This window comes from Python bivittatus, unplaced genomic scaffold, assembly GCF_059951505.1.
Source record: "Python bivittatus isolate LINGU-HERP-01145 unplaced genomic scaffold, Pbiv_v1 ctg000980_np1212, whole genome shotgun sequence".
Classification (NCBI taxonomy): Eukaryota; Metazoa; Chordata; class Lepidosauria; order Squamata; family Pythonidae; genus Python; species Python bivittatus.
In genome coordinates, this window is record NW_028277125.1 from 46,846,208 (window position 1) to 46,869,864 (window position 23,657).

The 23,657-nt window shown below is 36.3% G+C and overlaps 1 protein-coding gene and 1 long non-coding RNA gene across 5 annotated transcripts in view; one reads left to right on the plus strand and one right to left on the minus strand.

The window, feature by feature from the left end:
* CNNM2 (cyclin and CBS domain divalent metal cation transport mediator 2) overlaps positions 1–23,657 on the plus strand; it is a 124,596-nt gene that overhangs the window by 83,918 nt on the left and 17,021 nt on the right. For 2 of the 4 annotated variants that reach the window (XR_015794276.1, XM_088131694.1), the window contains exons 2-4: positions 8,959–9,102; positions 13,838–13,975; positions 14,821–14,990. Coding sequence is in view for 3 of the 4 variants with exons in the window: in XM_088131694.1 (XP_087987820.1) it covers positions 8,959–9,102; positions 13,838–13,975; positions 14,821–14,990 (452 nt within the window). In the remaining variant the exon portion in view is untranslated. Of the gene's footprint in view, positions 1–8,958; positions 9,103–13,837; positions 13,976–14,820; positions 14,991–21,548; positions 21,590–23,657 lie in introns of all 4 variants that reach the window. The other 2 variants (XM_088131696.1, XM_088131695.1) reach the window with 2 other exon arrangements.
* LOC148213582 (uncharacterized) lies at positions 2,211–23,091 on the minus strand. The gene is made up of 4 exons (XR_015794277.1): positions 22,868–23,091; positions 22,367–22,412; positions 5,724–5,969; positions 2,211–2,516 (listed from the first exon to the last, which is right to left on the minus strand). It is a non-coding gene; the product is annotated as an uncharacterized LOC148213582 (long non-coding RNA).

Below are 23,657 nucleotides of genomic sequence, written 5' to 3' on the forward strand. Positions count from 1 at the left end.
AAACACCTTGCCTTGAAAACTGCAGGGACTCATCCAGGCAGTTGCTGCAGAATTGGTAACGATTGAGTGCAGATTTAAAAAAAAAAAAAGTGTATGAAGCTAGGTGATTGTTCCTAAACACTGTACTGTATAGCTTTGTATACTTGGAAGGGAATTTATATATTTATGCAGAGAAGTGAAAAAAAATACAGCCATACTGAATAACTGATATGCAAATATGCATAGTAGCTTTGAGACATAAATGACAAATTCTTTATATAATTATTTCTGGTTTCTTCATCTTGTTTTAAGTTTACTAAACACAGTGCTGATCTTACTGTAAAGGGTCCTAGATTAGCAACTTTATTTTATTTATCTTTCCCAGATGCTGTGACCTAAAATCCAGTATTTTGATATTTGATAAACATGTATTTCATTGTTTTTATTTTGCTAGCTAATTATTTTGAATATTGTGTATAATAATCTGTCAGATATTGGAAATATCTCCAACTTAATTTCATGGTGCCACATTTAGATATTTATTATGTCTTGGGGGAAAAAGCAAGTTTAAGTCTCCTACTCCCCCTGCTGCTGCCGATGATGATTTTTTAATTGTTGTTTCTTATGGTAGATAAGGATTTTTTGTGCAAATACAGAAATAGCAAAATACAAATCCCCAAGAAGGAAAATCAGTATTTGTTTGCTAATAAATTACCAGACTTCTCTTCCAGCTGTATTATAGACATTCATGTATTTGACACTTTAGCTGTTTCTTTTCTATCAATAAAATGTTCATTCATTCCTTAGAATTATATCTCACCTTTCCTTCATGAGCTCAAAGAGAAATGTTCCTTCCTCCATTTTTTTACCCCTAGCAACATCTTGAGAAGGTAGCTTGAGATAAGTGATAATGTTTGGCCCAAAACCATCCAATAAGTTTTCTTGCATGAGAGGGGACTTGACCCCCACCCCCACCCCCAACTTTACCTTAAGTGCTACTTTAATCTTCTGGTCAAATAAAGTTATTCTGCCCCTTGGTTCTCTTTTTACATAACTCTTTACACTATATGCTATCATCAGAGTAGCTTAAGCAGTTGTATATTGATAGAATCAAATTGGAAATCTTGCCAATGTGTTTCTGAAAGCTGTAAGATATGAGCCTTATTATTTCTTTCTCTATTGGATGCCCAGAACCTGCAGATGTATCTGGGAAGTAATGATGAATTTCACAAGAGGCTGCACAGTTGGATCTAAAATAATTTATGTGGTGTGGACTAGACTTTCAGGGGGATACTGGGCAGGAATAACTGTTGCAGCTATTTCCAGACTCTGGAGGACAACTGGTATACAAAATGCCTGTAGAAGTAGCCCTAAAAGAGGTGCCCCAACTTGATCCAATGTTTTGTAGGAATTACAGAAGCATAAAAAATACAGCATTTCTTGTTGCTTAGTTGTGTAAACTGCCTTCATTATAACTTCTGATGCCAAGTACACATTTTGTCTCTGAGCAACTCTTTACCTTAAGCACGGAGACAGTTTCTTCAAAGAATTCAACACTTTGAGTTATCTGAGAAAGCAGAACTCTAAGATCTGAGCTGCCAGCATTCCACTTTTTTTACAGGTGGTACCAGGACACAGAAGGCCAACACAAAAGGCAGCATTGCTCATTGTACTTTTGCTACTGGTAAGCTTACTATGCTGTGTTATGTTATATTTTTAAGTTGTTGTGACCTGTGATTTTGGCTGTTCTATTCAGGATCACATTATAGAGATATTGTGTCACAGAGAGATAAAATAATTTTAAAAATAAAGAGGGAAACATACATAATTAGAGAAATAACAATATTCCCCCATTTATTTTTCTGCTTGGTATTCTGTCACATTATATAATTACTACTGTTTTTTTCACAAAACCCAGCCTCGTTTTTCCACACATGTTTCCTTGCCTTGTTTTTCCACTTTCTTTTCCAAATCCTCATAGTTTGCATGCATTCTCCTACCCCATCTCATATATCTTCTGTGTATCATCACAAGCAGAATATGTCCCTTGGAGTGTCTTGCCCTCTTCTTTTCCTTGTTTTTTTCCTATTTTGCAGGGGTAACAATGGCAGCTATATGTGGTACATTTATTGTCCTGGGTCACGTGCCTTTCTTCTTTTTTCAGTGATGTGGCTGGCTTGAGGATCACAACTCATCACCAGAGGAATATGAGGAAGTGAAGGAAAAGGTAGAGGACAGAAGGATTGTACATGATCTGCTGTCTGCCAGAGATGTGGTTCATGAAACTAAGCCAAAGAGGTTCATCTGCCTGAATTACCTGAACTAGAATTAAATAATGGAACTTAAGTACCAGTCTGCTAAACAGTACAGGTTAATGAATTTCCAGAAATGGATGCTGAAGTTTACTGCCAGGGAGCTAGGACTCTCTCAAATGAGTTAGTGATCTACAGAGATTTACAACATATGACATCATGTGTGAAGCAGCTGGTTCTGATCATTCATTGTTCTCCATGGTTCTTGAAGATTAAGACCTACATCTTGAAAGAAATCCAAGAACAATAGGAAAAAAATATCAATCTCTTTTGATACACTTGAGTAATCACTAATCAAGTATTGCTATAATATGTTGCAGAAGTAACTTTAATTTTAGGAAAGTAGACACTGATTTCTGCCTTGACCTTTTTTCAAAACAATGCCATTAATATAGTGTTATCAATGTTTGTGTTGTTTGGCATTTGTAACATAGATGGTAATTTTACCCCTTTCATTCTGTGAAACAGTATAACACAGTGGTTATTTCTGGCACAAATTCAACATTTATACCCAAACATTACAGTGGAACTAGAGGCAGAGGAAGTTACTTTTGACAGATATTCAAAATCTAAGGAACTCTGAAGTGAATTTGCTCTTCTGTTCTTATAGTGATGTACAGGCCTTATTATCCATTGACAAATTATTTATTAATGCTTTTCTAATGCCTCGAATTTCATGAAGATTTCCTCAGTTACTGATATGATTTGAAAGTAGCAAACTACTTTCCATTTCTGCACTGTTTTTGTAGTTAAAATGATTGGTTAATAAATTGAAAGGATGGCAGTACCAAAAGTAGTAAAGAGGCAAAGGTGCTATAGGGTAGTAGGCTTCAAAATGTCACTGGATGGGGAACTTACTAGAGTGCATCTATCCATCACATTTCTGATCATTATATATTGATGCTAAAAGTAAATGTATTTGCTTAAAAAAGGATAATACATATTCCGTTGATCTTTCAATAAGGTAAACATGTTATTTATCATTAGGTCCTTTGTTTCATTTGCTTTGGATGTTTTTTCTTTTATAAGTTTGGTGGATACAAGTAACAAGTTACATTATTTTTTGCATAATTAGCAGCATTTGCTATCTGCACTTGAAAAAATATCTCAAAACATTGGGGGCATATACATTTAATGAATACATCCTCCATATAGCACCAATTTGAGATTTGTTTCCATTTTGTTTCATCCTCTTAGTCAATGATATAGATTGTTTCTCTTGCCTAGCAGCTAAAGGTTGGTTCACATGTGGTAAAAGGCAAATTTGGAAGAAACATAAAAATACATTTGTGAACTGCACATTGTTGGCATCTTTTTCTAAATAATAGTGCTGTCTGTTTAAAAACTTCATATTGTTTGAAGTGGCAATTGGTATTAGAAGATTGAGAAATGTTGGCAATACCCAGGAGGCAGCACTCTTAGGACTCCTAAGATCCTGAACTAGGTGAGCTAGTTGCAGTCCCCAAAGTTTTCATTTGGTAAGAGCCATTGAGTTTCATTCCTGTCTTAAAAGTTTAACCATGCCTTTTATCTATGGAATTGCGCACATTTGGGTGAATGACTGAGGTGGCAGATACTTTCACACGAAACTACTTCTCCAAACACTAAATATTAGATTTTAAAATAGTGAAAATAGCTTTCCCTGAGTTATTACTATGCATTTTTCTACAGAATTCTCAAGAGTACCTGTTTCCAGGTAATTATGGAATTAAGGTTGATTGATAAAAAGGAGAATAAAACATGATAGTCATTCATCAAGTTGCTTTCTGAACCAGATGTTACTGTTAGTTGCTATATTAAGTAGTGCGCCATTTTTGTTATTGTTAAATCTGCATAAAATATTTTGATAACTATAAAAATCTGTTTTTATAATGTAGTTGAAACTGAATATGTATTTGTGCTATGTCTCAAGTTTCCAACATTCTGGTAAAATGCCATTCTAATAAGCTCTTTTGTCTGTGGACAAGGTTTATGATATTAGTAGTGTCCTTTTAGATGCAATCACATTTTGGGCATGTACATCATTGGAAAGCTTACAAATAAAAGAAAAAGCAATATAAAACAGAAAAGCTTGTGTCCTTGACTTCTAGTGGGCTACTAATGGTATCAATGTGTAGACTTTTCTGGTTTCATATTTCTCTGATTTCTTTCTTTGATATTGTCTTAAGACATTGATCTCAAAATACAAACTGGCACCAATCTGGCAGGTCTACTTACTGACTAACAGAGTAATAATTATAAGTAACTTTTATTAACTTAGAAAGAAAATGGACTATGGGTTATTCACTATCCAATTATCCACTGTGGGTTCTCACTGGATAATAGAATGTACAGCAGTCATTCAGAATCCCTATCTATCATAGTAGGGTCCCAGTCAGATTTATCAGCAAATAGTTCAGTACTATGCTGAAATGTTGAAGGACTTAAGTGTCTGTCAGTACTTTTCTTGCTGCATTATAAATATGTTGCTACAAATAATGCCCTTTTGTGCAGATTGCTTCATTATAAGAATCAGAAAACATCTCCACTTGTCTATCTCAGTTCTTCTCTGAGCATCTGAAAAAAATGGCCTCATTCTCTTCAGGATCTTTCTATTGTTTTGTTCATTTTCCACATCCTTTCTCAGTTTGGACAATTATCAGATCTCCAGAATTTCTGATGCTATAATGTGGGAGTGGGAAAGATGGGGGTCAATTGTATGGGGGAGAAAGATATTTAATAAACTGTATATACTGGTATAAGTGTCAAGGGGAGTTGCTTGTTTGTTTTTACACATAGCTTCCAATCAGAACCAAGTGGAATGAAGGAAAAAACAAATATTATGTCATTAAGTAGTCCCTAAATTTCTTATTTGGCAATCACCAAGCTGTATAATTTTGTTAACTATTAAAGTGAAGAACCCATTTTTGTTTTTTCCAGAAAACTTTAAAAACCTTTCCCTCACCCTCTCAGCCTCAGCGCTAACCTTCTTTATTACGTAGCCATATATTTATATATGTAGACACATTTACATATAAACCTATCAGCATCCCTACTTGTTAACCAAAGAAAACTGATTAGTCTAGCAATGCATTTGCATATATAACTTCAATACAAAATACCATAAAGTATATTTTGTTAGGTAGGTTATCTGTAGTCTTTTAAATTTCCTGTTATAAAGTAGCATATTTTAATCAAATTAGCTTCCCCATCAGAAAGAAGGCCTGCTATTACTTCATATTTCTACCTGTTGGTTTTTAATCCTACTGATTAAAATCAATCCTTATTAATTAAAATCACATGCTTTGTTGATTAATCTAGTAATTAAACATACCATGCTTCATTTCGATATATAAATCTTTTGCATATGATTTCATGAATCTTTCAGTAATAATTACCCCAGTCCCATGTAAAACTACATAATGGCAACCCCCATCCATTTCAAGTGTGTACCGGATTGCTGCTTTTTACACCGTTCTATTAGTTGCACAGTCATCAGGTCATACAGTTCTGGGAAGAAGAGCAGCATAGAAGTAAAACAAGCTGCCAGTTGCATTGCAGATTAACTACTGTAACAGTTTTAGTTTGGTTTAGAGGTCCAATATATATATTTTTAATCTTTGCATGTTGAAAAAAACCTTTTGGTGATATCGCAATGTATATTTTACTTCTTCCAAAAGTAGTTTGATTTCCATAAAGCTGTAAGAGAGCAAAAATATATACTATTAAATATTGGAATAAAAAGTAAAGTATTGATTTTTCTTATTTACTTTTTTATAGCATCATGCTGTAATATAAAAAATTAAGGGTAGTTAATCTTTATGAAATCGTGAGTTATTTATTTTCAATAATATGTTTTTTGTTGACTTCAAATTTAAAATGTAAACTCTCTTCAAATGGGTTGTTTAAGTCAAAATGATTCCATACCTTTACTTGTATCTGCACACTGTATTTTGCTACCAATTAAATCAGTATTGTCTTTCTTTGACACATCAGAATAACTAGAAATTATGTAGATTTGGAGAGACCATGTAACATAGATCCCATTTCATGGAATGCAAATTGATAGCAAAATTATAACTGTGCAAGGAAGGAATTTCATTTTTTTCATGGCCTAAAGAAAATGTATGATCATCTGCATAACTTTAAATACAAATAATGATTCTAATAATGATTCCCGCTGTAAGGGTTTCTTTGAGACAAGCTTTGCCAGTGTGGTTCAGTTGGTATTTGAAGTATGGCCATCTGCATCTAAACGAGTAGCTCCAAGACAATCAGATTATGTAGTAGTTACTTTGGTGAGAATATCGCGTAAGTGGAATGGAAACTTCATTTTGAGTCTAATATTAGACCTTGCTTTGGAAAATTCCTTTTAAATGATCACAAGCTGGGAATAGCAAAAGAATTTAACTTTCAACAGACAGCATTCTCAAAGAATTTGCTTATGTTAGGTCCCTGGGAAAGCAGATGTGAAGTTTACCGAACTGAATTATTTTGACCTGATGCAGTATTTATGTCAATTATTAAGGTCCCCTCCCTGATCTACTTTTTCCAGAATATCTTCATTCTTTAAACATACATTTGCTTGAATATTTGATTGCTCATTCAATAAGCCTAAGATATTTCAACCAAATTCATATTGCATATAGATACAAAAGTCTTTTTTTTAAAAAAAGAAACATTTTTTCTTGCATCTGCCATCTGGGTAGTAATCTAGCACCTAGAATAGATATTAAATAGTGAGTGTCTGAATTCAGCTGGTTTTTAATTCTAGATAAGTGTGCTGTTGTGTAGTTATTAAGCACCTAAAAGAATCCTTTAATATGATTAGTCAGACACCATTTAGTTTACAGGTAGTCCTTGCTTACTGACTGCTTGTTCAGTGACTGAACTTACAATGGTGCTGAAAATAGAGACTGGTCCTCAAAGTTGTAGCCATCACAGCGTCCCTGCAGTCATGTGATTGTGATTTGGACGCTTGGCAACCAGCATGCATTTATGACAGTCACAGCCCCCCGTGGTCATGTGATTGCCATTTGCGACCATCACAGCTGGCTTCTGATGAGCAAAGTCAATGGGGAAGCGACAGGAAGTCGCAAGTTGTGGTCACGTGACATTGTGCTTAATGACCCACAATTCACTTAATGGCCATACCCAGAACAGATGGAACTGATGTTGTAAGTCAGTGTGGTCATGTGACATCATGCTTAATGACCACACTGCTTAGTGACAGAGTTGCTGGTCCCAATTGCAGTTGGTAAGTGAGGACTATCTGTATTGTTCTTTAATGAACTGACATTTGGGTTCTGTGCGTGACATTTAAGTTCTGTGAATAAACAAGGACTAAATTTGTGTTCTACTTCTGGCCATAGAAATGAACCACACAGTATATACAAAAAAAAAAAAATCAATATTTTAATAATTTCCCTTCTAAACATTCCATATTTAAATTAGTGACACATCCCAATGTGTTATACAGAATTTCAACAATTGTGTGTAATCAAAGTATTCATGTGGAAGTATAAATTAAAATAAGTACAATCAAATATGCTTGAGAATATCATATTTAACCTTCAGTTATTTGCTCTTGACAACATGTAGGCTTTACCTGCCATGAAGTAAAAAGTTGTTTTGCTTCTTTAAAATCTCAAATGATCAAATCCATCTGTTTGTAGATGAATGGTATAGCACACTATAATTAGTAATTTAAATGTGGAATATCATTATCCCAGGGAAAGGGCAACTGATAAAAGCAGTTATAAGTTTATTGAAAAAAAAATTGTCAATTCCTAAATTCATAAGCCAGAATTGGAGTAAATCATTCTAGAATATGCATACCTAATAGTAGTACAAACTAGATTTTGTGTCACAGCAGTTTCTTAGAAGATATGATATAATATATTAATCTCTGATGTTTAAATTACTACTTTAATATAAAGCTTCTTTTATGCTTTGATGTTTGGATTTTGCTTTAATTTTACTGTATGCTGTTCAGGGATGTTTTGTTTATATATTTGATATATTTTGAATATGAAGAAATCAAATTCTGATGTGTTTGATATGGTAATGGTGATGATCTTTGTGAAGTGGTTAAAGATGCTTAAGCTGAACATTTTTCTTAGCATGGTTGAAATATCAGGAATATCATCTGTTCCTTGTAGGTACTAGACCTAATGCTCTATGAGATGAAAAATCTTTACAGGAGTGGATGACTTGTGGACCTCATGTGCTTCCCTCTACCCATTTTGTGATTCCCAGAGCACTTCCAGATTATACTGCCATAATTTAGCAAAACTGCTAATCTTTAGCAGTGTGACTTTTCTTTTTTCTTTTTTGTTGCTTTGGTGGGGAGGGCAAAATGAATGTCTATTTTGCTCCTTAATCCCATTTCCAACCTTCTGAAACAAAATGTTGAAAAATTGGCTCCAACCACCTATGTAATGTCAATACTTAAGTAGCCCTGCTTCCTGTGGTACCCAGCTGGAAAAAAGATATTTGTCTCTAGATATTTGTCTAAAAATGCTTAGTAAACTTTTAGAGAGGCTTCAGTTTTTGTTGCTGTTTTTAAGTATCAGTATCCCTTAAATTATATGCTGTTGCATTACAGGATTCATCTGTGTCATTTTGGAACTAACTGGTCAGTCATTCTGCTCTAAGTTCTAATTTCTTGGTCTACTACTTTGTGCAGGTAAATCTCACTTGGCAATTGTGCAGCGGGTGAATAATGAAGGGGAAGGGGATCCTTTTTATGAAGTCTTGGGCATTGTTACCTTGGAAGATGTAATTGAAGAGATCATCAAGTCTGAGATTCTAGATGAAACAGATCTCTACAGTGAGTATTAAGCACCATAGTGTTTGCCCTCAAAATTATATGAAGGCCTTCTTGTAATGAAGTTCTCTGTCTTTTCATTTTTTGAGAGAAATTACATTTTGAGATAAATTTAGTGTGAACTAAAATTGGAAGCCTGCCCCAATTTAAAATGCATGTGTCTGCCTCTGATTCATAACAAAAAATCAGGGACAGCCCTATCACTAGACAGCTGTTTGATGGCAGATAAAGGACAAAATTCTCACCATATGTGGTCAATTTTATACCCTTTAACTTAGCCCGCTACTTTAAAATGATCTGTTGCCCTTGTTCAACTATCGTTCTGCTTGTCTTCTATACATGGTATTTGAGAGATGTACAAGAATATTGTCTTGTATTAGGCAGCAAAATATCTTGGATTAGCCCTTTGAAACCTCATACATGTCTTCTCTGAAAATAACAGATTTTTACTACTGCAGTGCATGGTTTGTAGTAACTAGTTCCACCCCTACAGTTTGCTGTGGAAAAGAGGCAGACAGTTGTGGAAGAACAGTGTAGATTGGACTTGCAGGCATTTTGGAAAATGTGTATGTATTTTTGTTATGCTGACATATCTGGTCAAGCATAGTTTCAGATGCTGAACTCAGTAACAAAGGCAAATACAAAGGCTGAATCCTGACAACACAGAGACTCTGTTGGGAGGGTATGTTCCTCATTATGTGACTTGAGGAGTTTGCCTTTTCTAGATCGAGTTGTGCTCCCTCAGAAAAAAATATGTACATCCTTTGATTGTGCTGCTAGGTTTATCATCACTGGAGGCCCAAATGAGTTCTGTGATCAGTATTTGTTGATATACCAGCTATACCTTTTCCTGGACAGGGATATCCTCCACTAATGGGTTTGATATGGTCCTATCCTTGAGCTATAGCTAGTGAATCAGACAGCAACCAAGTTGCTGAGGGAATACCTAGTTACACATTCCACTGCTATTGAAACAACTGCACTGGCTGCTTATTAACTAGTAAACAAGGCTAACAGTCTTGGGTTTTGTATATAACTTCCTAAATAGTTTGAAAACAGGGTACCCAGCAGATCACCTTTGCAGATGTAAACTTATACAGTCAATTAAGGAGGTCTTAGTGTTTCTGCTGACCTGTAGAATTTGCAGACAATTTTCAGAGACCTCTTTGCTGTCTTTTCTTTAGGACACTTTCTTTCCTATTATTCAGTTGTGCCTACTGTGATATATCTTAAGCTCCTGTTCAAATCTCTTCACCCACACCTTCTCTGCATGAATGTTGTTTATTAATGTTTATTTATTTATTCATTTATCTTATCCAATTTATATGGCCGCCCATCTCAGGCGACTCTGGGTGGCATACCACAAAACCAATGATTTACACATATTATAAAACCAATTAAAATAATTAAATTAATTATGAAAACCAAGATCGTGAGAGGGTCAAAATCAGAATGTGTGATGTAGCCACTGTGCAGCCTCCCTGCTGTCAGGTGATCCCCAGGCCTGATGAAAAAAAACATGTTTTGAGAGCTTTCCAAAGGCCATAAGGGTTGGGACTAACCTCACCACAGGGGGGATGATGTTCCAAAGGGCAGGTGCTGTGGCAGAAAAGGTCCCGTCTCCTAGGTCCCATTAGATAGAATTCTTTATGCTGGGACCTGCAGCATGCATCTTCTGCCAGACCTGATGGTACGGGTAGATGTAATCAGGGAGAAGTGGTCCCTCAGATAACCTGGCCCCATGCCATATAGGGCTTTGAAGGTCATAACCAGCACCTTGAATTGGACCAGGAATCAAACTGGTAACCAATGCAGCTCACAGACCAGAGATGTAACGTGTGTCTTTCTAGAGGCACATATAACTGCCTGTGCCACTGCATTTTGCACCAGCTGAAGCTTCTGGATACTCTTTAAGAGCAGCTCCAGGTAGAGCGCATTTCAGTAGTCCATTTGGAAGATGACTAGGGCATGAATAACTGTGAGCAGAGCCTCACGATCCAGGAATGGGCACAACTGGTGCACAACACAAAGTTGTGCAAAGGCCCTCCTGGCTACGACTGCCACCTGCTCCTTGAGCAGGAGTTGTGAATCCAGGAGGACCCCCAGGTTGTGCACTGGGTCTGTTTAGGGCAGTGCCACCCCATCCAGTATGAAAGATGGTAAAGTCACAGATTCAGGAGGCCCTAAAACCCAAAGCCACTCAGTCTTGCCAGGGTTCAGTAGAAACCTTTTGTTCCCCATCCAGACCCTTACAACCTTCGGGCACTGAGACAGGACATCAACAGCATTGCTTAGGTTGCTGGGGTGGAGAGTTATAGTTGAGTATCATCAGCATACTGATGATACCTTGCCCTGTGGCTATGGATTATCTCCCTCAGCAGTTTCATGTAGATGTTAAACAGGAGTAGAGAGAGCATTGAATCCTGCAGCACCCCACATAGTAGGAGCCGAAGGCGGGACCTCTCACTCCCGATCACCACTGACTGGTAACAGCCCTGAACGAAGGAAGAGAACCAGCACAATATAGTGCCAGCCATTCCCAACCCCCGGAGCTGATCCAGAAAGATATCATGGTTGATGGTATTGAAAGCCGCTGAGAAGTCAAGAAGACCCAGGATGGATGCACTACCCCCATCCTGCTCCCACCAGAGATTATCCAAAAGTGTGACCCAGGATTTCTACTGATTGAACTGCTTCCATAGTGTCTTTATGTGGGGGTCAGAATAAGGGTCCTTCCTTTTGCAACCTCCTTCACATGCCCTCAGGAATCATCTTGATAGGATTGAGGAATGCTCTGGCTGGTTTGTGGAGAAGAGCTGAGGAAGAAGTCTGTTCCCCAGGCAAACTTTGTCTGATATTGGATTCCACCCAATATATTTCAAGAACCTTGAAAAAAAGTATATATAAAAACAAAATGACACAATTCCCAAAGATACATACATTCTGTTAAAAGGTAACACTCAGTGTCATAAACCATGTCTACATTATCTAATCTTAATATATACTATGCAAACAGCTTCAACTCACAATATCTAAACAATAGCTAATGCTTGTTGCACTCAACTATTTTCAGAAGATATTATAAAAACTTTAGTACTAAAAAAATTCATACCAGTAGAAGCAAATATGTGTAGCTCAGGGTTGAACTGTGGAGTCCTTGGGGTTCTCTGAGCTTGGTTGTTTCTTGCAAACATTTCATTATCTGGTTAGGTAACATCTTCAGTGCTAGACCTCTAGCACTGAAGATGTTACCTAGCTGGGTAACAAAACGTTTGCAAGAAAACAACCAAGCTCAGAGAACCTCAGGGACTCCACAAAAAATTCAAAATCATAAACTTCCTGAGAAAAATATGTTTGACAAAATCTGTTTAGGACAGGCCTTCAAATACAGTTCTTGTAAGCATTTTAAAATGTAATCTGCACTACAGGGTATATAGCAGGTTATCTTCTAAACTTTCTGTCTATTACTGAATTAAATTACAAAATATCTATTGTACCTGTGACATTTTAAATATCGAAAGCCTATATGATTTATACATTGCATGTAGTTCATTGTAATAGTCTTAAATATTTAGTAAACTTTGGATTATGTCTAAAAAGAATGAATTGTAAAACTTTACAGAGTAGAGAATATAATTCTCTTTATTTTTTACTGTCGTTTTCATTGATATACCTTGCAAAAAGAAAAAGAAATCTGTACTTTATATCAGTTTCCATTTTTTGCATATCTTACTTCTGTGAAAAGTAAGAGGCATAAGAAATGGGTTCACGTTTATCTTTCATACTCCACTATAACTTTAAAGAGGGTAGAGTAAGATTGCTAATTTTATTCCACTCAGCCAAATATCTGACAGTTAGTAAATTGGTTGAATAAATGGATTGGACATCAGAAGAGCTATACTGAAGTGCAGGTATTCTGTGATGGCTATATGGGCCTATCTGGTAATTGATTTGATGTTACTTCCTAGAAAACAGACCTATTCTATAGCCGTATTTTAAATATCAGCCTATTACAGCATAGCTTCCTTAATGTCATATTGGCTTATCACTTTTATATACAATCATCAGACATTTGCAACACTCATTTCATTAAACATTTTCCTCTTGTTAGAAGAATTTCAGTTTATTTATATCTTCAGCTGTGATTATATGAACCTCTCCTTATTTTGTACATGAAAGATAGCCAACAGTTTCATCTCATCCCATAACTCCATTAAACTTAATGCAGGTTACTTATTAGCATGAAATATGTGTTGTACAAAAGAAACAAACAATGCCAATTATTTTTTGTCTATAACTATTCAAAGGAATGTTGGATTGTTTTCTACCCATCACCTCTTTTCCTCAATGTTGTCATTATTTGTAAAGCCAGGAGCATTTCCTCAGTGCCATAATTTATGCCTCACTGCCATAATTTCTGATGCAGAAAACCAGCAGTGGGAGCACTCTGCCAGGTCTTTACATGCTTAGTTAATGAAAACAGATTGCATATTCATTTACTCAGTAACTTGCTTTAAAAAGGTAGAGACCTTTATCAAAAGTTACATGACATCACAAACTTTTTATTAGATGGGTGGATCTTCTCAGAGGTGTGTGAACTTCTATTTGTGCAAATAACAACAGCTTGTAATAATTGTGTACCAAAGTTGAAAATGGAATGATGTTGCTGTTTTAACATGTCTCGCAATGTAAACATTGGAACCAAATCTAATGAATATTTTATTTGTTTTATCTCTAGCTGATAATAAAACCAAAAAGAAAGTAGCCCATCGGGAGAGAAAGCAGGACTTCTCTGCCTTCAAACAGACAGATAGCGAAATGAAGGTTAAAATCTCACCACAGTTGCTTTTGGCAATGCACCGTTTCTTAGCAACAGGCAAGTGTGGTTTGTTAAAGTTTGATCACATTAGGGTCCAACTGCTAGTTTGTTAACGGGATCGATGAAACAACGGATGGGGCAGTGGAACTGGCAGGGAAGCTGTGTTAGAGAATTGTATATTGTGTCCTCTTCTCTTATACTCTATGTTCAGAGTATAGATAGAAATTCTGAGGGTGTAACAGAAATAGGGCAAGTACAGTTTAAAATTGTTCTAGAAGATCAGGGTAAGGAGCAGCACCACATTGCTCTTGTAGACTTGATTAGACTAAAGCCAAACTAGATTCCACTTGGAAATCCGTGTAACTTTTTTGCCCTTCATTTAATCAAAACAGTTGCTGGAAGGAAGCAAAAGTGTGGGAGGACTGAATACTGGCTATTTTCCATTCAAGATAGTCCTTCCCCTCCTCTCTCCCTTCCCTCTCCCCAGTTTGCTTTTTCTTTTATATGTGTCCCTTTTTCCTTTTGGGAGGAAAAATATTTTAGGCCCAATTTTCAGAAGTAAAGTAGCAAGCAGAAAATGGGAGAAAGATGTCTTCTTTAACTGCTTCTTCCACTTCTGATCTCAGACCTCTTAGGACAAGGTACCTGCAGTCCGATATTGCCCAGGTGATTGATAAATTCTTGGGCAGTCTAAGCAATGAGCTATGGGATATGTATATTCTTTACATTCTGGACACAGTGTACATGGCACGGGATGGAGATCATCAGTTAACAAAAATGTGTTGGCCTGAGATATCTGCCATTCTATTTTTGTATTTATTTTAATTATATGCCAATAGGCAATGCATATGTCTTAACAAATGTACTATAGGTTATCAATCAAGTTGTTTTTATGTTTTCAGAGGTTGAAGCATTTGGCCCATCCCAGATGTCTGAAAAGATCCTTCTGAGGCTTCTAAAGCATCCCAATGTGATTCAGGAGCTCAAGTATGATGAGAAGAATAAGAAAGCCCCTGAATACTATCTCTATCAGCGAAACAAACCTATTGATTACTTCATTCTAATTTTACAGGTCAGACCTATGATTATAAAAGCATTTGTGTCTCCTGCAACTCTCTGACTAGCCTGACTATATTCATTGGTAATGTCTAATGTAAGAAGAGACACCAGAGTTCCTGCATTACCTTGTTACTTGTTCTGCTTGCATTATGCAACCTAAGATTCTATTAAACAAGATACCATTAGTTCTAATAGCAACTGTATGGCTTTTTAAAACTAAATAGCAGCTTCAGAGGTGTTGGCAAAGAGGTCCATTAGTAAGAGTGGGAGCTCTTTTTCTCAGTGCAAACAGCGGGAGGATGGAGCTGAGTTGATTTAAAATAACAGGAAAGGAGCAAACAGTCAAAAGAACAGTCCCCCCCGCCAAGTCCCAGTCTGAATCACTCTTTTAAAAAGACTTCAATCAATGCCATCTTACTAAATTAGGAATTTAGCCACCTAGTGGAACCATTTGATTTTCAGTAAAATAATTATTATATTCCTATTAAAATGCACGGGGTGTTTGGTTAAAGTTGGGCCTTGTATTCAGGAGTGGAAAAGACTTTTTAAAAAAATAATAATTACATTTATAAAGGTGAGATGAAAGAAAAAGGCACAATCTGAAAATGACCAAAGAAATTGACATTGACCATTTTGCAGAAAAGGCGAAAATGTTAGCCCATATAAAATCAGGGCCACATATTAAATTCTTATTCAGTTATTCAATTTGTTGATCATCATAAAATATTACATGTACTCCTAATTAGTATTAGCTACCTTTAATGAACTACATCATCCAATTAATTACATAGTTGAAGTCCCTGTAGGTGTTTTTGAGCCATCATTCCCAGCACTGCTCACCATGTTGGCTAGGGATACTGAGAATTGTAATTCAGCACCATCTAGAAGGTAATGTTAACTGATTCTTGTTTTTTGGCATCATCGAAATGGAGTGAAATCTTAATGAATCTAAAACAGTGGGAACAGGTTGGAAACAACTAAGCAGCAAACAAGCTCAAAAATCATACTCCCTCCTCAAAATGCATATTTTTAGGTCAATAATCGGAACAGATGACATTTTGATGCAATCCTAGTATGCATATTATTAAGTCAGGGCAAAATATTCTATAAGTAATTTGCAATATGAATTGGACTAATCTTAGCCTAATAAAAACTAAACCATCATATATAGTAAGCAAACAGCACCACCTTCTGGTTTGCTTTTAAAACAAATGAAGGCAGAAAGCAACTTTTTTGGTTTTGAAATCTGCTGTTGACAATACTATTTATTTTAATGTTTTTAATTAGATTCCTTTTATTTTTTGAACAAAACTGAAATCTTCTAGTTCTCCTTAACTATTATGGTTTTGATATTCTCACAAATCAATTAACACAAGTAGTCTGAATATTTGTTGGGTGCATTATTTTCATTGATAAAAAATCATTTGATTTACACAAATTTGTTTACTTCAGATACCTGTGCAGATATAATTTTTGTAGAGAAACAAAATATGAATTCTGAAGGCCTTTCTATGATGACCAAAAACAGTATGAAGAATCACTAGAGCTTGAAGGAAATTTGAAATATGGCTGAGATACGTTTTAGTATATTTTATCTGTTATCATTGCAATTTCACTTGTTTTTATGAAATATTTTTTTAAAAACTTTAGTAGCAAAGAAAAAAAATCAAATCTGATCTTACTGAGCTTGTTTTGTAAAATATATTTGTTGCTTTTTATTAAGAAAAAAATTCTATATACTTAAATTATATTTATTTTTATCTGCTTCTCTTGTATACTGAATGTTACAATGTTACAATGTTCTGAAATTCAAATAGACATTTGTTCCAAGAGTTGTCACCTACATGATGGATAAAATATATAGTAGAAAACTCCTACAAATAATAGAAACTCCTCCCTCCAACACAAGTATAATGACGTGTTTTATACTAGAAAGTAGTAGAAGAATCTTCTGTCCTTTTTTAAAAATTAATTTCAATTTTTTCAGTTCCACTGTTCTGTCTAGCACATGTATTATACCTATCAATTTTGGGTAACACTTTATGCATTTGATGAACCATAGTCCGTGAAAGTTTATGCCACAATACATGTATTGTATAAACCTTCTTGTATAATTAGTGTTAAGAATGATCCCACTTAATGAAAGTTTAAACAAAAATGTTCAAGTCTTGTATTGCTAATATAGTTATTTTCTTGCCTTCAGCAGATGAGGATCATAGTACATTCCTGAGCCATCTTTCTGCTTAGGCCAGCTCTTACTTTGAATGAATGAATTCTTTGTTATAGCTAAAGGCCTACAACAACTAAAAAAGTCCAGACAGTAATTCAGTACTGCATTACATAGTAAATAATACAGTGCGTAGCAAATAGATTGTAAAATAAAAGCAATAGAGAATAAGTGCTATAGCTGGAGAGAAACTGGTTTTGACATATTCTCTTACCAATTATTGCTGTACTCTACATGCTGCACAAAGAATTTGGCTGTGTAAAAAGGATGAGGAATTAATCTAGGTGCCCTTGAAAGTTTACTAAAATGAGCATAATTATAATTATGTAGATCCCTTTAGAATTAACATTATATAAAGACATTCCATTTCTATCAACTGTCCTTGAGTCACAAGGGCAGGTACATCCTTTTATGGGCTCATTGTAAATCTGCCTTCCAGCAGAGCAGAAGAGAGGATGTGAAATCAAGCTTGAGAGAAGGCTTTGTGATGATTTGGGAGTTCCAAGGTGGCAAGATTCCATTTCTAGGATCTAACATTAAAAACTAAGGTTAACCCATTTGCTATTCAGCATCCAGAACTTATTGTTCAAGAAGTACCCTTGCTTGATCATAGCTAATGGTCTGCAAAAGCTCTCGGGAAAGGATTTAGGTCAGTAATTTAGACTGATTTTTGAAGATTTTTAATGGTGCTCAAAATTTGTTTTGTAACTCAATAGGATTTTACCTTTCTCTGCAGTGAGTCTATTTTTCTCTCATTTGCTAGGTCTAGTCATTGTTTTATTATCTCATATCAAAATGCAAAGGAAATATCTTACAAGAGACAATGTAAATCCTAGTTAAGATTTTTGATTGGTAGAAGAATAGCTGCATTTTAAAGAGGATGGTGGTTTCATGCAAACCTTGTGGAAAGTACTGTGTCTGTCTTCCTAAAAAGAAAACTGTCATTATCTTTCCTGAAATCAAGGTTATTAAAAATATAGCTAGAAGTGCCAATGTCATTTTTTCATTTTTCCCATTTATATCCCATTTCTAAAAAAATTCAAGGCAGTGAAACAGTGAAAAATAATCACAATAAAATGTATGTAAAGAGGAGCATCAATTTAAAAATTTGTGCCAGTTTTACTAATTTTCTTTTTTTCTTGAAATTATAATAATTCTAAATGAAAAGAAAAATAACCAAATCAAAGATTAATGTGAGTGTGGGTTGTTGTGACTTGGCTATCTGTATCCAAGTATGATCGAACCTAAGGTACCAAATGAAGCTGAGCAAAGGCACTTTCTGTCACTCAGCCTCTAGTGATGAGCTTAGATCAAAGAGCATCCTCTCCCAAAACATTTGCAGCTGCAAGAGAGTAAAACCTCATGTAGTGCAGGCCATCAGTCCAATTGCCAATTCTAGAACTGCTTATTCACACAACCTCTGTTTGGCTAGGTCTGAGAGCCAGCGTAGTGGTCAAGTCCCCACTTAGTTATGGAGTTCACTGGGTGGTTTTGGTCCAAGTACTATCTCTTAATCCCATCTACCTTAATATGTTTTTGTGAAGAAAAAAAGTTCCTGTCTTTATTACATGTTGAAGGGCTTCACAAAAGGCTTCAGTTGTATTTGGACTAGAAAGCCTTTTGATCTTTCTTTATGTAGAAATATGTAGCAGTATACCTCATACTTCATAGAATTTGTACTTATAGAAACTGCGCCATTGTCTATTGTTGAGGTCTCTTTTGAAGTGGGTATTTAGTGTGGTATAACTACGACACTTTTAATTATCTCTTTGTATAGTTTCTCACATGTGCTCTATGCCTTGGTGGAGTGAATTCTTGGAATACTGTAAAGCTTTATCCTGAGAGGTAGCACTCATTCTATTTCTCATAGAGATTTTGGTTGGGTTCACACATTATGCTAAGTCATAATGTAATTTGTTTGGTTTTAGCTTATTATGTACTATGAATAAGCCACCTCACCATTGCAGCTTCTTCAATAAGCCGTAGACAAAGCAACCTTGGTGTACCATGATGTGTGAACCTTGCCTTTCACAGAATTGTATATATCATCAAGGTGTAATCCCCTGTTTAGCACAGGAATGCAAATTAAAGCATCCCCAGCAGGTGGCTATCCAGCCTCCATTTGAATAATTCAACCAAAAGGGAGCTTATTACCTTCTTTGGTAATTGTTCTGTTGAGCTGCTCTTACAGTTAGAAAGATTTTCCTAATATTTAACATGAACTGATTTTAGACCATTACTCTTAGTCCTGTATACTGTGAGAACAGAGAATTGGATTTAAGTTTCTTCTGCACTTGAAAAGTGCTATCATATTATTTTCCTGATCTTTCATTTAATCTACTTTGCATTCCTGCTGTTGTTCCAGTCCTACCAGAATTTCTGACCACAGTGAAAAATACTTGAGAGAGAATAAGATCAATGCTGCCTAACTGTAAATAATTAGAAAATCTTTATTGGGTCAAGGGGGATGAATCTTTTTTAATGTTTGTTTTGTTTCAGTAAGATTTATTCCTGGTTGGCATGATGGCTGTCATGGTTTATTTCATACAACAGTGTCTACATCTTTATATAAATGATTTATTTATTTTATTTGTTAGATTTATTTCTTGCCTTTTTTTCCAGGAGCAACATATAGCTTACACAGAGAAATCCATCTGTCCTGTGAGACAGATTACGCTGAGAGAAAGTGACTGTCCCTAAGGGTGGACTTGAACCTAGAACTTCCCACTCCTAGTTCAGTTTCTTAAATACTATTTCACATTGACTCCTGGTGGCTGTTTCATTTTCCACTTCAGGACCATGTCCAAATTACCCTTTCTCAGTTCCATACAATACATTAGGCTTACACTTTCAGCTATCTCAAACCTTATTCTTTCTAAGATCCTCCTGAATTTGAATCATGCAGAGATCTTTAAGCCATTCAAGAAGACATTCTATCATTGACTTCATGAGTCCTCTTTGGGACCAAGACACTATCAGCCTTCTCCTGGTTCAGAGGCTTCTACATTTTATGGCAATTACTATTGTAATAATATTATTTGTTCAGCTGCCTACGAGATGGTGCCAGTTACTCATTCTTCTCACATTGCACCTTTGGGAGTGCCTTTGCTTTCCATGGAAACCTGTGTCTCTTTTCTTTGCTGGACAGAATTCACAAATAAGACTGTTGACCTTCCTTTGTTTTCAGTTCTATTGAAGTTACAGTGGGGTACGCATTTGGGTTTGGATCAAATACATGACTGCTAGTTGGTAACAGAATGATGGTGCCACATCAGTTATTTAGAATATCTTTCCAAGGTTGCTTCAAGTCTTTAGTTCTTTGAAATTAATCCATTCAGATCACCCTGGAGAGCATCAGAGGCATTATTCATATAAACAAGCAAGGTAACATCATTCTCAGTCCCTGATGCAACTCACCCTGCAAATTCTAGGAAAGATGTATTCAGCATTTTTGTGGTAATACATCCTGTGGGAGCAGACAACAACGCCTCCATCTATCTAAACAGATCAGCCCCATTCTTATGTAAATGGCAACTGCATTGCTTGGTAGTGAGAGCACTATTAGGGTTTTGCTTTAATAAACTTGTTTGCATTCTTGTAATGAGACAGCACAGTTATTTCTGTATGACAGTAGAATTAGATCAGGATTCCTGCTGCAAACCTTTCTGTAGAAGGAACCTCTCCTCTGAATGTTATTTTTAATTCACTTCTCTGTTACCTCAAGATCATTTTGAATTTTCTTTCTGTCTTATAGAGTATTAACTATCCCATCAATTTACATCATCTACTAATTTCATAAGCATCCCTTCCACTTCTTCATCCAACTCATTAATATTAATGAAAATACTCTAGGACTAAGCCTTGTGGTATCCCTTTTTGTACCTCACTTCAGTTTGAGAAATGAACGTCACTTCAGTTTTGAGAATGGTTTTCAAATAATCTGTAGATCCATCTTACAGATGTGTCATTCAGCTGATACTTAATTAACTTGCTAATCAGAATGTCACAAAGTACATGGTGAATTCTTTGTTAAAGTTAAAATACGTTATGTCTACTGCATTCCCACAGTCTACAAAGGAAGCTACCTGGTAAAAAATAAATTAGTCTCGCAAGACTTGTTCTTGATAAATCCACACTAACTTCTAGTATTTATTATATTATTTTCAAGGTGCTTAAAAATTGATTGCTTTAAAATCAAAATCTTCACAGGTATCAGTATCAGACTGACTGGTCTGCAGTTCTTTTTTCTATAAGGACACTGTATTCTTTCCTCTAGTCATCTGTTATTTCACCTGGTTTTCAGAGTTTTGGCCAGATCTTCAGCAATTTCCTTTTGTTCCCTAGGATGCAATCCATCTGGCCCTGGAGATTTGAACTCGTTCAAGGTCAGTATCTGACTAATATTTCTCACAAGCTTGAACTGGAAACCTGTTCCTTCCACCATTTCTTCATAATTCCGTGGTGGAACACATATTCTTTTCTCAGAGAAGACTGAGCTAAAATAGAACTTGAATAGTTCTGCCTTTGTTATCTATTACCATTTACCATCTTCAGTTAGCAGCTGGTATACTGTTTTTTTCCCTCTTTTATTTTAAACATACCCAAAGAATCTCTTTTTGTTATTCCTGAGATCCTTTGCTAACTTCAGCTTATTCTGAGCTTTTGCTTTCCTGATACATTCTCTGCAAATCTTGACTACCTATATGTGCTCTTCCTGGTGATCTAGTAGCTCTCTGTTGATTTTTATTTTAAATGCCATTTTAGGGCTTAACCACATGTCCTGGTTATTGTGGTGTGAAAACACCCCACTTACTTTTGCCAAGGACCTGTCCTCACAAAAGAGCTTCCATCTTGTCAGCAGCATGCTGCTGAGACGGGCTGAAGTTGGGCTAAGGTGTGCCGGCATGAAACTAGTATTTTCAGTCCTATGCCAACAGAAGACCTCCCATGCAGGCATTTTAGATCATATGAAGGAGGAGCCTTCAGAAATCAATTATCTTCTGGGCTCCAGTTGCCTGGTGCAAGACTTCCACCTCCCATCCAGCCAATGGGCTCTGGACCTCCATGCCTCTTTTGCTGTAGCTGACAGAGGAGCCAGACATCTCATTTTTTTTGTTCTAAATGAGAAGGGAATAGTGTAAATTAGACGTGAACATACTGACCTTGTGGGAAACTGCCGACACGTGTACCAGGAGGTCAATATTCTCACTGGTAAGCAAAGATAAAAAAGGCAGAATTTCAGCCAGCAACTTTTCTTCCTGTTTGCAGATGAGGTGAGGGAATGTGTGGCTGCAGAGCAAGTTAAATGTGAAACTGTGTGCTTGTAGGTATGCATATGCATGCATGTGTTTGTGTCTGTATATAGAGAGGGATCTGCATTGAGAAGCATTCTAAAATATACGTTCCTCCCCCCAGCCAATAAATGTGAGGTTGATCATTCCATTGGTTGCATTCCTTGAGATTTGACTCTCTGGTAAATAAAGAGGCAGTGCTGATCTGGGTGTATTTATTCTGAAGTAAGGCCCATGCATTCAGTAGGGGTATTTCCTAAAGGATGTGTGCATAGGAACAACAGCTTAAGAATGATGGGGGTGGGAAATGTCAGATGGAAACATCATTTCAGTTTTCCAAATAGGAAGAATGTTTGAAGTGGTGAGTCTTACCTTTTTACGTCTGTAAAACCCTTGCTCCATTTCGGAAGCATTCATCTCTGCTAATACCCATAGGTGGAAGGAGAGAAAGCTATTCAGATCTTATCCTCTGGCCAGGGCCCCAACAAGGAGGAGAAGCACTGCACTGCTGACAGCTCTCAGCTGGAGGAAGCTCTCAGCCCTTCTGTGAGAGCCCCTGACCTCCATCATGCACAAGTTCTCACTTTTAAAGTGGTACTTTTCTTCCTCCAGGGGCTGGAAATCATGTGACTGCCAGAACTATAAATAAACTGTTTATTTACAGTTCTGTCACTAGTGCAGTGAAGGTCTAGTAGTAAAGTAGGTCAGAATTAAGCAATATAGAACTGAACAGCCAAACCTTGCCCTATCACATATTGAGGGGAGCAGTTGGTGGTTGGTTTTTCCTGTTAGTCGATGACAGTGGGTGGGAGGGGAAAGGTCAGCACAGAAACCAAGCTTCTCAAATTGGAATGTGTGTGTGTTGGCTGTGCTACTGAGGCATAGCAAAAGTAGGCTGTAAAAGCAATGCATTGGAAGATTTTCCTCCCAACTCAAGCGAGGAAAGCACTTTGTTGCAGACATGATAGTAGCAGAATAGGAACTGTTTCCTGTGGTTGAGTTCTACTGTTTTTTTTCCCTCTTCCTTAGTTAACATTTTTTTCCAATTCCTGATAAACAAGGGTATATTCCTACTTTTGTTTTGCTTGTTTTTAATCCACCCTTTTTCCCCCAAGTCCCCAATTGTCTTTGGTGAAGTTGGCCACCTGTAAGAGGACCAAAA